The sequence below is a fragment of the Phycodurus eques genome, unplaced genomic scaffold (assembly GCF_024500275.1).
Source record: "Phycodurus eques isolate BA_2022a unplaced genomic scaffold, UOR_Pequ_1.1 contig_25, whole genome shotgun sequence".
NCBI classification, from domain to species: Eukaryota; Metazoa; Chordata; class Actinopteri; order Syngnathiformes; family Syngnathidae; genus Phycodurus; species Phycodurus eques.
The window spans coordinates 536,029-549,702 of record NW_026904022.1 but is presented as its reverse complement, the minus strand read 5'-3'; the positions used below and the strand labels follow the sequence as shown (position 1 = coordinate 549,702).

Here is a 13,674-nt window from a genome sequence, read left to right as displayed (position 1 = left end):
TTACACACACACTTACACACACACACACACACACACAGTGGGTACGGAAGGTTTTCAGACCCCCTTACATTTTCCACTGTTATATTGCAGCCATTTGTTAAAAACATTCTTTTTTTCCTCAATGTACACACAGCACCCCATATTGACAGAAAAAAACTGAATTGTTGCCATTTTTGCTGATTTATTAAAAAAGAAAAACTGAAATATCACACAGCCATAAGGATTCAGATCCTTTAAGATGGTTCTACACCTTCATTAGAGTCCAGCTGTGTTTCATTATGCTGACTGGACTTGATTAGGAAAGCCACACCCCTGTCTATATAAGACCTTACAGCTCACAGTGCATGTCAGACCAAATGAGAATCACGAGGTCAAACGAAATGCCTGAAGAGCTCAGAGACAGAATTGTGGCAAGACACAGATCTGGCCAAGGTTACAAAAAAAATGTCTGCTGCACTTAAGGTTCTTAAGAGCACAGTGGCCTCCATCGTCCTTCAACGGAAGACGTTTGGGACGACCAGAACCCTTCCTAGAGTTGGCCGTCCGGCCGAACTGAGCAATCGGGGGAGAAGAGCCTTGGTGAGAGAGGTAAAGAAGGACCCAAAGATCACTGTGGCTGAGCTCCAGAGATGCAGTCGGGAGATGGGAGAAAGTTCGAGAAAGTCAAGCATCACTGCAGCCCTCCACCAGTCGGGGCTTTGTGGCAGAGTAGCTCGACGGAAGCCTCTTCTCAGTGCAAGACACGTGAAAGCCCGCATGGGGTTTGCTTAAAAACACTAGTGGTGGGCAAGTGAAGCCTCATGAAGCACTGAGGCTTTCCTACCAATTGTGCAGAAAACGCGTCAAAGCTTCAGTGATGGTGACATCTGGTGGATAACTGAAGCCATAGCAACCTCTAAAGAGCAACCCTGAAGCACAGGCACTGTTTCCCAAGACAGCAATAAAGGTTCAGACGTCTGTGTGGTCATTCAAGTGTTTTCTTCATTCATACAAAATAGATGCTCTCCCCCATCCTCTAAAACACATTCCAGATTAACCCAAAGAATAAATGCGAATTATATGAAATGTTAAATGTGGTTAAGGGTATATTTAAAGCTTTGAGCTTTATTTAAAAACTACTAAAAAAAAAAACCAACAGGATTAAAGATCCTTCCTACTTTGCAAATGATCATGTGTGTGAATTCAGAAACATTGTTTTGTGCGTGTGTGGTGTTTTTAAGGAAAACTTTTCAAGATAATGGTTTGTCATTTTGGGGACTTGTATGCTTGACTTGCCAAATTTGATACTCTCCACACAACTCCATTTTGAAGCATAATGATGCTTCTTATATAGCTAAGTATGATGCCAAACCACTCAAATCTGTCAAACCTGTCAAGCTGTCATTGGCTCAGAATGCGTTGAAACGCCATGAGCCAATGAAAAGCTTCGAAACATTTTGAAGGAATGAAACAGCAATGACGTTCGAAGCTTCAAACGTCATTGGTCACGTGACACTGGTGTTTTGATACAAGCTGCGACACAGCGTTTCGAATCACTCCGCTTCAGGAAGAGTGACACAAGCTCCAAAGCCTCGGTATCATTTGCCCATCACTAACAACACCTGAAGGAATCCAAGATGGTGAGAAATAAGATTTACTGATCTTATGAGACCAAGATAGAACTTTTTGGTCTTAATTCGAAGTGGTATGTGTGGAGAAAACCAGGCACTGGTCATCACCTGTCCCATGAAGCATGGCGGTGGCAGCATCATGCTGTGGGGGTGTTTTTCAGCTGCAGGGACAGGACATCTGGTTGCAATCGAAGGAAAGATGAATGCGGCCAAGTACAGGGATATCCTGGACGTAAACCTCCAAAATGCTCAGGACCTCAGACTGGGTCGAAGGCTCACCTTCCAACAAGAAAATGACCCCAGCACACAGCTAAAATAACGAAGGAGTGGCTTCAGCCGGGTGTGAAGCTCCAAATCTGAGACCATGGTCCTCAGTCGGAAAAGGCTGGAGTGCCCTCTCCGGGTCGGGGATGAGATCCTGCCCCAAGTGGAGGAGTTCTAGTATCTTGAGGTCTTGTTCACGAGTGAGGGAAGGATGGAACGGGAGAGCGACAGGCGGATCGGTGCGGCGTCTGCAGTGATGCGGACTTTGTATCGATCCGTTGTGGTGAAGAAGGAGCTAAGCCGAAAGGCGACGCTCTCGATTTACCGGTCGATCTCCGTTCCTACCCTCACCCATGGTCACGTTTCTTCCGCAGGGTGTCCGGCTCTCCCTTAGAGATAGGGTGAGAAGTTCGGTCATTCGGGAGAGGCTCAGAGTAGAGCCGCTGCTCCTCCGCATTGAGAGGAGCCAGATGAGGTGGCTCGGGCATCTGTTTAGGATCCCTCCTGGACGCCTCCCTGGTAAGGTGTTCCGGGCACGTCCCACCGGGAGGAGACCCCGGGGACGACCCAGGACACGCTGGAGAAACTAAGTCTCTCTGCTTGCCTGGGAACGCCTCGGGATCCCCTCGGAAGAGCTAGAGGAAGTGGTTGGGGAGAGGGAAGTCTGGGCTTCCCTGGTGAGGCTGCTTCCCCTGTGACCTCTACCTCGGATAAGTGGAAGACAATGGATGGCTTCAGAACAACTCTGTGACTGTTCTTGAATGGTCCAGCCAGAGCCCTGACTTAAACCCAATTGAGCATCTCTGGAAAGACCGGAAAATGGCTGTCCACCAACGTTCACCATCCAGCCTGACAGAACGGGAGAGGATCTGCAAGGAGGAATTGCAGAGGATCCCCAAATCCAGGGGTGAAAAAGACAAAAAAAAACCTCATGGCCGTAGTAGCTCAAAAGGGTGCTTCTACTAAATACGGAGCAAAGGCTCTGAATACTTACGGCTGTGCGATATTTCAGTTTTTCTTTTTGAAATAAATATGCAAAAATGTCAACACTTCATTTGTTTTCTGTCACTATGGGGTGCTGTGTGTACATTAATGTGGGGGGAAAATGAAGTTAAATGATTTTAGCAAATGGCTGCGATATAAAAAAAAGTGAAAGATTTTAGGGGGTCTGAATACTTTCCGGACCCACTGTAGATTTTCGGTGTCTTTTTGCATGTGTTCAATACCTTTTCCCCTGTATCATTTCACATTTTGAAACATCTTCATTTCTGATCTTAGTTGTTCTATTTTCTTTGTATGTACGGATGACTTGGGTTGTTCCCAACATCTGGTAAAATGTTCAGGACAATAGCACCTTCGGAAGTATCTTAAGTGAGAAAAATGCTGGCGTGTTAAATACTTCTTTCAGCTGCTGTACTATATCGCGGAATGAGCAGCAGGTCAAACATGCCTCAGTATGCCACGATGAGCCAAGACCTTAAGACATTTTATTTAGCTGAAGCATGTACTAAGATGTGGATGATTGCACTTGAAAAAAGGAAGAAATTCGAGTCAAGGAAATCATCGGACAAAAAGATACCTTAAATCTACAGTACAGTACCAAAGTACAGTAAAATTAGGATGTATTTGCTAAACAAGTGGGAGAGATGTGAACCAACCTGCTGTGCATAGCACAATTTGAGGCTGCAGAGTGAACACAGCATCATGGAGTTGTGGCTGCTCCTCGTCTTTTGGTCCACAAAGTTCCTCCTCATACTGCGCTGTCCTTCTTGCACACATTTTCACACGACGATCCCAAGACGTAATTTCCGCTCTAGAGAAAAGCAAGTGCAAATCGGGCATGTGAAAGAATTGTATCGACATCAAGATTTGGACATTCGGGGTGGAACAGTTCGTTAGTTAAGTTGGCAAAGCACCAAAGTGGTAGGCGTGCTTCCTGTCAACAAGAGGAAACAGTAGCACATTAAATTACGCGTTGTAGGTATGTTACTAAATCCACAAAAACGGCCACCGTTTTCTTTCCGTTTCGCTGTGCCGGAGTTCGGACAGGGATTTAGCGGCGGTCCGCCGAAATCGCATTCTCTCATTGTTTCGCGCAAAGTATTTTCCTTTTGGAAATTTTCAATTGAGATGACACCTCGGCCTGGTCCGGGTGGTCGGATGTGAGGATCGATCAACGACATGAGGGAGGAAAAAAAGCAAGTCGAAGACACAGTTGGCAGGCAGGCTCAACTGTGGCAAGTCGGTATGAAACCGCAAAGGACGACTTCAAGGAACGATGAGGTAGGAAATCGAAAATGTGGTGGTGGAGAGAGACTTTAAAGTGATTCTTTGGTTTAGTGACGAGAATGAACTCGCAGAAAAGGTCCTGTTAAAAGTGACTTTGATCGTTAAAAGCAAAGATTCAAATGGCATGATTGTTAAGGGAGAGGAATTTACGACTATTTGTAAAGATGAGGAGCAAAGGGTGCAAAAGCGAGCAGGATGAAGGAAGTTGGAAGGTATCAGGTCACGAGTCGTGAAATTTTGGTTTTATGGACGTATATCAAATATGACTTCTATGACTTTAGACATGCTTGATTGTTCCATGTCTTGATGACGAGCTGTTTTCCGGCCACGCTGTACGTCTTTGTTGCTCCCAGCCATGTTGTGACAACTAGCTATTTTCCGATAAAGTTGAGTGCAGCTGGCCAAAGACAATTGTTTTGCTTTCCTCCTTTTCTTCTCTGTCTCTCTCACTTCTGTATAACAGAGGTGATTGTTTGCTTTGGGATTCGGCAAGGGGTGACAACTCGTAAGACTTGGTACTCTTTCCTCTCGTTGCAAAGACATTTATTTTTTCCTTGTAATAAAATCCCACAAAGACGAGATTACTTCCTGACTTAATTCTGTCCGAAAAAGATTTGCCAAAACAGTATGGTTGGGCATCGTTTGAGTTGGAACGATTCAGGTTCCAAACGATTCTCGATTCGGACTCTTTTAGGGGGCTGGGTAAAAAATGTTCGCATGGTTTAAATGAAGGGTGTCCAAATTATGAACATCCATTTTCTTAGCAGCATAGACTAAAATGAACATTTGACTCAGGGTGATTTATTACCAGTACCAATATCAAACCTATGAACTAACAGGCAATGTGTGTGGAACTAACCCAAATTGACTTAATCTTCAGTCATGTTTGAGCTAAAGGTTAAACAGAGCATTGTTAAAATAGTTATTTGGGACCGTTTCACCACATCAAATGGTTTATATGGGCAAGTTTTAACTTGACTTCTTGTTTCAAGCTCAGCCTTTTATTTTCAAGGGTACACACCATCACTCGGGATTTTGGCACGTAATGTAGCTTCCCCTCCTTGAGCCGTCACCTTGTCGTGGTGGAGGGGTTTGTGTGTCCCAATGATCCTAGGAGCTAAGTTGTCTGGGGCTTTATGCCCCTGGCAGGGTCACCCATGGCAAACAGGTCCAAGGTGAGGGACCAGACAAAGCACGGCTCCAAAGACCCCTCATGAAGAAGACAAATTACGGACACAGGTTTCCCTTGCCCGGACGCGGGTCACCGGGGCCCCCCTCTGGAGCCAGGCCTGGAGGTGGGGCCCGAAGGAGAGTGCCCGGTGGCCCGGCCGGGCACAGCCCGAAAGGGTAACGTGGGCCCCCCTTCCCATGGGCTCAGCACCTGTGGGAGGGGCCATAGGGGTCGGGTGCAATGCGAGCTGGGCGGTGGCCGAAGGCGGCGACCTTGGCGATCCGATCCCCGGCGACAGAAGCTGGCTCTAGGGACGTGGAATGTCACCTCTCTGGCAGGGAAGGAGCCCGAGCTGGTGTGTGAGGTCGAGAAGTTTCGACTAGATATAGTCGGACTCGTCTCCACGCACAGCTTGGGCTCTAGTACCAGTCCTCTCGAGAGGGGTTGGATTCTCTTCCACTCTGGAGTTACCCATGGTGAGAGGCGCCGAGCGGGTGTGGGTATACTTATTGCTCCCTGTACGTTGGGGTTCACCCCGGTGGACGAGAGGGTAGCCTCCCTCCGCCTTCGGGTGGGGGGACGGGTCCTGACTGTTGTTTGTGCCTATGCACCAAACAGCAGTTCAGAGTACCCACCCTTTTTGGAGTCCTTGGAGGGGGTGCTGGAGAGCGCCCCCGCTGGGGACTCCATTGTTCTGTTGGGGGACTTCAATGCTCACGTGGGCAATGACAGTGAGACCTGGAAGGGCGTGATTGGGAGGAACGGCCCCCCCGATCAGAACCCGAGCGGTGTTCTGTTATTGGACTTCTGTGCTCGTCACAGATTGTCCATAACGAACACCATGTTCAAGCATAAGGGTGTCCACACGTGCACTTGGCACCAGGACACCCTAGGTCGCAATTCAGTGATCACCTTTGTGGTCGTGTCATCTGACTTGCGGCCGCATATCTTGGACACTCGGGTGAAGAGAGGGGCGGAGCTGTCAAATGATCACCACCTGGAGGTGAGTTGGCTCCGATGGTGGGGGAAGATGTCGGTCCGACCTGGCAGGCCCAAACGTATCGTGAGGGTCTGGTGGGAACGTCTGGCGGAATCCCCTGTCAGAAGGAGTTTCAACTCCCACCTCCGGCAGAACTTTGCTCATGTTCCGTGGGAGGCGGGGGACATCGAGTCCGAGTGGACCATGTTCCGCACCTCCATTGCTGAGGCGGTCGACCGGAGCTGTGGCCATAACGTGGTTGGTGCCTGTCGTGGCGGCAATCCCCGAACCCGTTGGTGGACACCAACGGTGAGGGATGCCGTCAAGCTGAAGGAGGAGTCCTATTGGGCCTTTTTGGTCTGTGGGACTCCTGAGGCAGCTGACGGGTACCGGCTGGCCAAGCGGAATGCAGCTTTGGTGGTCACTGAAGCAAAAACTCGGGCATGGGAGGAGTTCGGTGAGGCCATGGAGAAAGACTTCCGGACGGCTTCGAGGAAATTCTGTTCCACAATCCGACGTCTCAGGAGGGGAAAGCAGTGCACCATCAACACAGTGTATAGTGGCGATGGGGCGGTACTGACCTCGACTCGGGACGTTGTGAGCCGGTGGGGAGAATACTTCGAAGACCTCCTCAATTCCACCGACACGCCTTCCCATGAGGGAGCAGAGTCTGGGTTCTCTGACGGGGGCTCTCCTATCTCTGGGGTTGAGGTCACCGAGGTGGTTAAAAAGCTCCTCGGTGGCAAGGCCCCGGGGGTGGATGAGATTCGCCCGGAGTTCCTCAAGGCTCTGGATGTTGTAGGGCTGTCCTGGTTGACACACCTCTGCAACATCGCGTGGACATCGGGGACAGTGCCTCTGGATTGGCAGACTGGGGTGGTGGTCCCCCTTTTTAAGAAGGGGGACCGGAGGGTGTGTTCCATCTACAGGGGGATCACACTCCTCAGCCTCCCTGGTAAGGTCTATTTAGGGATGCTGGAGAGGAGGGTCCGTCGGGAAGTCAAATCCCAGATTCAGGAGGAGCAGTGTGGTTTTCGTCCTGGCCGTGGAACAGTGGACCAGCTCTACACCCTCGGCAGGGTCCTCGAGGGTCCATGGGAGTTTGCCCAACCAGTCTACATGTGTTTTGTGGTCTTGGAGAAGGCGTTCGACCGTGTCCCTAGGGTGGTCCTGTGGGGGGTGCTTCAGGAGTATGGGGTACCGAACCCCCTGATACGGGCTCTTCGGTCCCTGTACGGTCAGAGTTTGGTCAGAATTTGGTCCGCATATCCGGCAGTAAATCGGATTCGTTTCCGGTGAGGGCTGGACTCCGCCAAGGCTGCCCTTTGTCACCGATTCTGTTCATAACTTTTATGGATAGAATTCCTAGGCGCAGCCGAGGCGTAGAGGGGGTCCGGTTTGGTGGCCTCAGTATTGCATCTCTGCTTTCTGCAGATTATGTGGTTCTGGTGGCTTCATCAAGCCGTGACCGCCAACTCTCACTGGAGAAGTTCGCAGCAGAGTGTGAAGCGGCCGGGATGAGAATCAGCACCTCCAAATCTGAGACCGTGGGCCTCAGTCGGAAAAGGGTGGCGTGCCCTCTACGGGTCGGGGATGAGATCCTGCCCCAAGTGGAGGAGTTCAAGTATCTTGGGGTCTTGTTCACGAGTGAGGGAAGAATGGAACGGGAGATCGACAGGCGGATCGGTGAGGCGTCTGCAGTGATGCGGACTTTGTATCGGTCCGTTGTGGTAAAGAAGGAGCTAAGCCGAAAGGAGAAACTCTCGATTTACCGGTCGATCAACGTTCCCACCCTCACCTATGGTCACGAGCTGTGGGTCGTGACCGAAAGAACGAGATCCCGGATACAAGCGGCCGAAATGAGTTTCCTCCGCAGGGTGTCCGTGCTCTCCCTTCGAGATAGGGCGAGAAGCTCTGTCATCCGCGAGGATCTCAGAGTAGAGCCGTTGCTCCTTCACGTGGAGAGGAACCAGATGGGGTGGCTGGGGCATCTGATTTGGACGCCTCCCCGGTGAGGTGTTCCGGGCACGTCCCACCGGGAGGAGACCCCGGGGACGACCCAGGACACGCCGGAGAGACCACGTCCTTCGGCTGGCCTGGGAACGCCTCGGGATCTCCCCGGAAGAGATGGATGAAGTGGCTGGGGAAAGGGAAGTCTGGGCGTCCCTGCTAAAGCTACTGCCGCCGTGACCCGACCTCGGATAAGCGGTTGAAGATGGATGGATGGCTGAAACTTCACACAGCACCGGTTATGATTTTTTTTTTTTTTTTAAATTGATGGAACCCAATGCTATATTAAACAGATTCCTGTCCCTACCCACCGATGAGGCACAAGGTTGGTGTTTGTGATACTGTGAGACAACGTTTATGTGAATTCATTGTGATGTAAAGTTGCTACGGTGAAGTTTTAGCTCAATTTTAAGCTTTTTTTTTTTTTTGTGTCATCGGCTCTTACATTGGTTTGAAGACTAAAATAAATGTTAAAAAACATTTTACCGTTTAACTCGTTAGCTGCCGCAACGCTGGCATAGACGTATTTTATTGTTTCGCTCACCCAATTGACAAGAGTTGACGTCACTGAATCCCAGCGCGGTGTAGGTCAAGGTGAAAAACTAAATGAAATATGCAGAGGCTGTAAGGGTGGTAAATAAGCAGAGTGAGGGCGAGACAGCGGGAAGAATTGTGAAACAGAAAAATAAACCAGAACAAGCCGGTGAGGGAAGGTTTTTATCGTTATGAAGAGAGAACATTCATTGCAGGTGTTACACATGTAACAATGGGAATAAACCAAAACAAAGAATGCAAAGCAGCAGAAAATCATCTTAATATCCAACAATTAACATGGGAAGAGCTGAGAGACGACCTTTCTGCTCAAGCCAAAGAGGCATCAAACCCAGGATAAGAAGATTTCATGGCGTTAATAGGACAACGGAATGCAAAACGTTTATTGGAAAATGGCAAATTACAGAGATATGGACAATAACAAATGTATTTTTATAATCCATGCAAAAATGTTGATAGTAAACAAATTTGAGGACAGTCAAAGGGGTGATAAAACTGTATAAAATGGTGATTAACAGATTAATGGTGATTAATTTGAGCCGAGATTTTCTATTAGACAGGCAGGTTCAAGTAAAAATGGTTCCTACTTTATCTACCCCCTATAAGGTGGAAAATGGGACACCGCAGGGCAGTGTTACCAGTCCGTTGTTGTTTTCTATTATGATTCATGACATTATTGCAGAAATAGACCGAGATATAGGAAAGACATTGTTTGCGGATGATGGAGCACTATGAAAGAGGCAATTATATTGGGTTTATCCAAGATACAGAAAGCAATTGGGATGGTTGAGAAAGGGTCATATAGTGGGGGATTTAAGTTTTCTGTCGAGAAGAAAAAGGTAGTGTTGTTTACTAGGAAACGGATAAAAGATGTCGATAAAGATGTATGGAAAGCAGAACATTTTTTCTTCTTTTAGGTGCTGTATTTGACTCAAAGATGACATGGATTGAACAAACAAGGTTGAGAAAAAAATGCAAAAGGGTTTTAAATATAAAGAGAAGTCTTACGGGGTCAGATTAAAAAGTAAAAATGCGTTCATCAACATTTGTTAGTTTAATACGATCGGTATTGGACTATGGCCTGGTCTGATAGAGGGGCAGCAAAAATACACCCCCCAAAAAAATATAAAAATAACTAGAAAGTCTTACAGATCTACGCGGCGCTTTAAAGACATCTCCAGCTAATGTAGTAAAGGTCGAGATGGGAGAAAGGCCAGAGTCACAAAGATAAACAGCATCCCACTGTGAAGGTTCTTCAGCCATGTCGGGTGAGTGGCAAATCCAAGATAGTTATGGCCGGCCAGCAAATAAGTTGGCAAATCAAATAGGACTAATAACAAAAACATACAGTCCAGCAACACCATTTTGGATGTAGCCTCCTGTGGAAGTAGATCTTCACATACAAGAAAGAGTACACGGTGATAAAGGAAAAAGAAAGTCGTGGAACACGGAATTAAAAACAACATGCATTTTACCCCGCTGTTTTTACTGATGGTTCAAAAGATGCTGGGAATGGAAGAACAGCATTTGCATGCGTCATTCCACATTGAAATAGAAACATTCAGAAACGGACATCTGATCACTTAGCAGTATAGATGAGTGGAACTGCTTGCAATCATGACGGCACTACAGTTGACTGAACAAAACACGTTCAAGCGGGTCGGAGTCATTATCAGCATTATTGTCCGAAAAAACATGGTATCACAAAGTAGGTCAGGTCAAAATAGGTTAGAAACTTAGGAGACACTGTATCGTAAAATTAAGTCAAATCGAGTCGAGCGTCCGGTTTCTGTGGGTTCCGGCGCAAAGGAATAAGGCTGATTATTTTGCAAAACAAGCACTTCAACGAGAAGAATGGTCGGAATATCCGTTGGGATGGGTGAGGTCTAAGCTTGCGTTCAAAACCAAAACTTTGGAATTGAGGTCACACAGGACGGCATTTCGACAAAATACACCAGACAATTCTAACAAGATGACGATTAGGACGTGCAGGGCTAAATGGGACAATGCGTTTCATCGGGAAACACGGTCCAGGTTTGCGCGAGTGTGGCGTAGAGAAGAGCGTTGAACGTGTTAGGGTCAAAGGTCGAGGGGGGCTTAGAGAGGAGTTGAAGAAAAGTGGGGTTCCAGTGCTTCGTCGGAAAAACGTAGTGTTCACTTAAGAAATTCACCTCAAAGCCTTCTTTCAGTTTCTTGAAGGAAACAAGATTGAGAAGGAAAGTTTCTTTTTTTGTTGTTGTTGCTCCCTAGTATGTATAGACGTACTCTGATCGACACTCCAGCATAGTAAGTGGCGCTCATGTATTTATCGATCCACCCATCTATCGATATACGAAGCAGCAGCTCTCGGTTTGACACGGAAAATAAGATCGCTCGAGCGGACGCCGCCATTGACAAATCTGAAAATGGCCTTTTTAGACCTCACAACTCAAGTAATAAGACTAACATTCAGGATTTTTTTTTTTTTTTTTTGCTACCAAAGCCTCAAGGTTTCGGTCACAAATGTCCTAAGGCTATTATTTCAGTAGCTCAGACAAACAAAGCTGACAACATCTAAGTGTTACTGTTAGATATTGTGGTCCACACTCCTTGTCGGCGGGTAGAAAGATGAACGCTGGACCGCAAACGCGTCTCTTTGTTAGCATGCTAAGCTAAGCTAGGCCGAGAAGCTTCAACGTCTACCGAAACGATTGCAACCAGACGAGGAACTTCAACAAAATTATGTTGGCGTTCAGCAAAGTATCGACGGACTTACTGTGACGAGGATTCAGCACGTTCGGTACAAATTCGGGAAAATGTAGTGAAGTGCGTGTGGTTACGAAAAAAAATGGACCTTCTTGTTCGTCGTCGGTTTTTTTTTTCTTCTTCTTCTTCTGTGTTTATTAGCGGTTGACAGACCTACTTATCGGTGCATTACTTCCACCAACTGGACAGGAGTGTGAAACGTGAGCTTGGACAGTCGATCAATTTTCAACAGCGGCTATCCTGGTTAGGGTCACAGGATGCTGGAGCCTCTCCCAGGCGGAGAGGCAGACGACGTCCTGAACTGGTCGCCAGTCATTCGGAGGGCACATATAGACACGGACAACGAATGAACCATTCGCACTCACATTCACACCGTCACTGGGTGGGAACTGAACCGACGCTGCCCGCACCAAAGTCAGGCGAGTGTACCACGACACCATCAGCGACCTCAATCATGACATAAATCAAACGAATTTGATCCAAATGCGTTTCTCAGGAAATTGTCATAGTACGTAGTACTCACCGACTCCCCCAAAAGTTGTGGAATTTTGCCCTCATAGTGACTGAATAAGATAAGACGGTTGCTGTATGACTCGCAGTGAAATCTAACTTCTGACCGGTTGCAATGTGAGCAGTTTCCGGTTGGGTTCTTGCAGGATTTGTGAAACGCGATTGAGACCGCTGTGGCCTATTCTCAGGAGTTAGCTTTTTTTTCTTTGCTGTTGAGGCCCACGATCCTCCCGTCACCCCCACGCCTCTCTATTTGATGCCATTCCATTTGTAATTGTCCCAATTCCCCTGCCATCCTGTCTGCATATATTTCCTAATATATGCTTGAACTGCATTTTTTCATTGCGGAATTTGCATCTCAATGCTGGCTTCCCTCCACACCATCATGAGCAGGGCCGCAGACACATAGAAAAATGTCCGTCATTACTGTACGCCCGTTCCGGATACTGACCTGCCGTTTCGTATGCTTGACAGCGCTGACAAACTATCACAGGCAATAACAAGATTTTGCATTGATTGGTTTCTCTCCACTGTAAGGCCAGTTGTATTGCTAACAAATCTAGGGTGTGTACTGATCAATCTGATACCGTTGAATTCCTTTACTGGGATATACAGTGGCGACGGAAGGTTTTCAGACCCCCTTCAATCTTTGTTATATTGCACCCATTTGTTACAATCATTTAAGTTCATCGACCCACCGAACCACAGCTCGCGAACTGTCTTTGTTGGCACGCGCGCATCCTCACAGGAACCGATATAGGATGCGACACAGTCCGTATATTCCTAAAATCAAGCTCATTATGCAGTCAAAATCGGATTTCAATTGACATTCCCGGGCTATGAATGCAACGATTGCGCTTCCAGTGGTACAATTTCGAGTTGAATCAGAATCGTCTGCACGTGAACTTTTGCTCTGAACAAGACCCTATTTGGCCAGCATGCGTATGTCGGGAGGGTAGAAAAACCTTATTGCCCATCTCCGGCTGTACCATGCACAACCTTCGTCTCGAATTCCTCTCTGAACAATTCCCCGACTCTTCTTGACACGACCCGTTTTCCTGATATGCCAGCACCTGGGGCACGTTCCCTTTTGAGGGTGCGTACTGGCTTTGCGGACACAGCGTCTACACCGGACTCGTTCTCGATCGGTCGGGTCAGTGTGCCCCTATCGCTTTGACAGACCGCTCATCCATCGTCTCCGCCACAACCCGTTCCCGTCGACGCGGACGGGCCCAATTTCAAGGACACGGTCCAGTTTAGGGCACAGGTGTCCCCGCCGATGACAAGGTCTGGTCTTATATTTATTTGTTTGTGATCGGACCAAACGCGTTGCACATACTTTCCTGACAATGCTGGCGATATTAGCCAGTGGCATTCAAAAGCTCGCTACACTCCGCGACGTCACTGCCCACGAGGACGTGCTCAATTCGAATCGGTTCACTGACTTCCAACCAATTTATGAAGGATTTTCTTCAACCTGAAGTGGTTTTGTTAATGCAGATGATACGGTTTCATTTGGAATGTTCTGAATTTTGATAGGTAGT

General features: G+C 47.7%; 1 protein-coding gene across 2 annotated transcripts in view; it reads right to left on the bottom strand.

Annotated features, from left to right (window-relative positions):
- LOC133398187 (gastrula zinc finger protein XlCGF57.1-like) overlaps positions 1–13,674 on the bottom strand; it is a 41,900-nt gene that overhangs the window by 4,282 nt on the left and 23,944 nt on the right. The window contains exons 1-2 of one of the 2 annotated variants that reach the window (XM_061669774.1): positions 11,631–11,719; positions 3,533–3,687 (exon numbers count right to left, since the gene is read on the bottom strand). In XM_061669774.1, the coding sequence (XP_061525758.1) occupies positions 3,533–3,653 (121 nt within the window). In that variant the 5' untranslated portion in view covers positions 3,654–3,687; positions 11,631–11,719. Of the gene's footprint in view, positions 1–3,532; positions 3,688–11,630; positions 11,720–13,674 lie in introns of those variants that run through there. The other variant, XM_061669775.1, reaches the window with a different exon arrangement.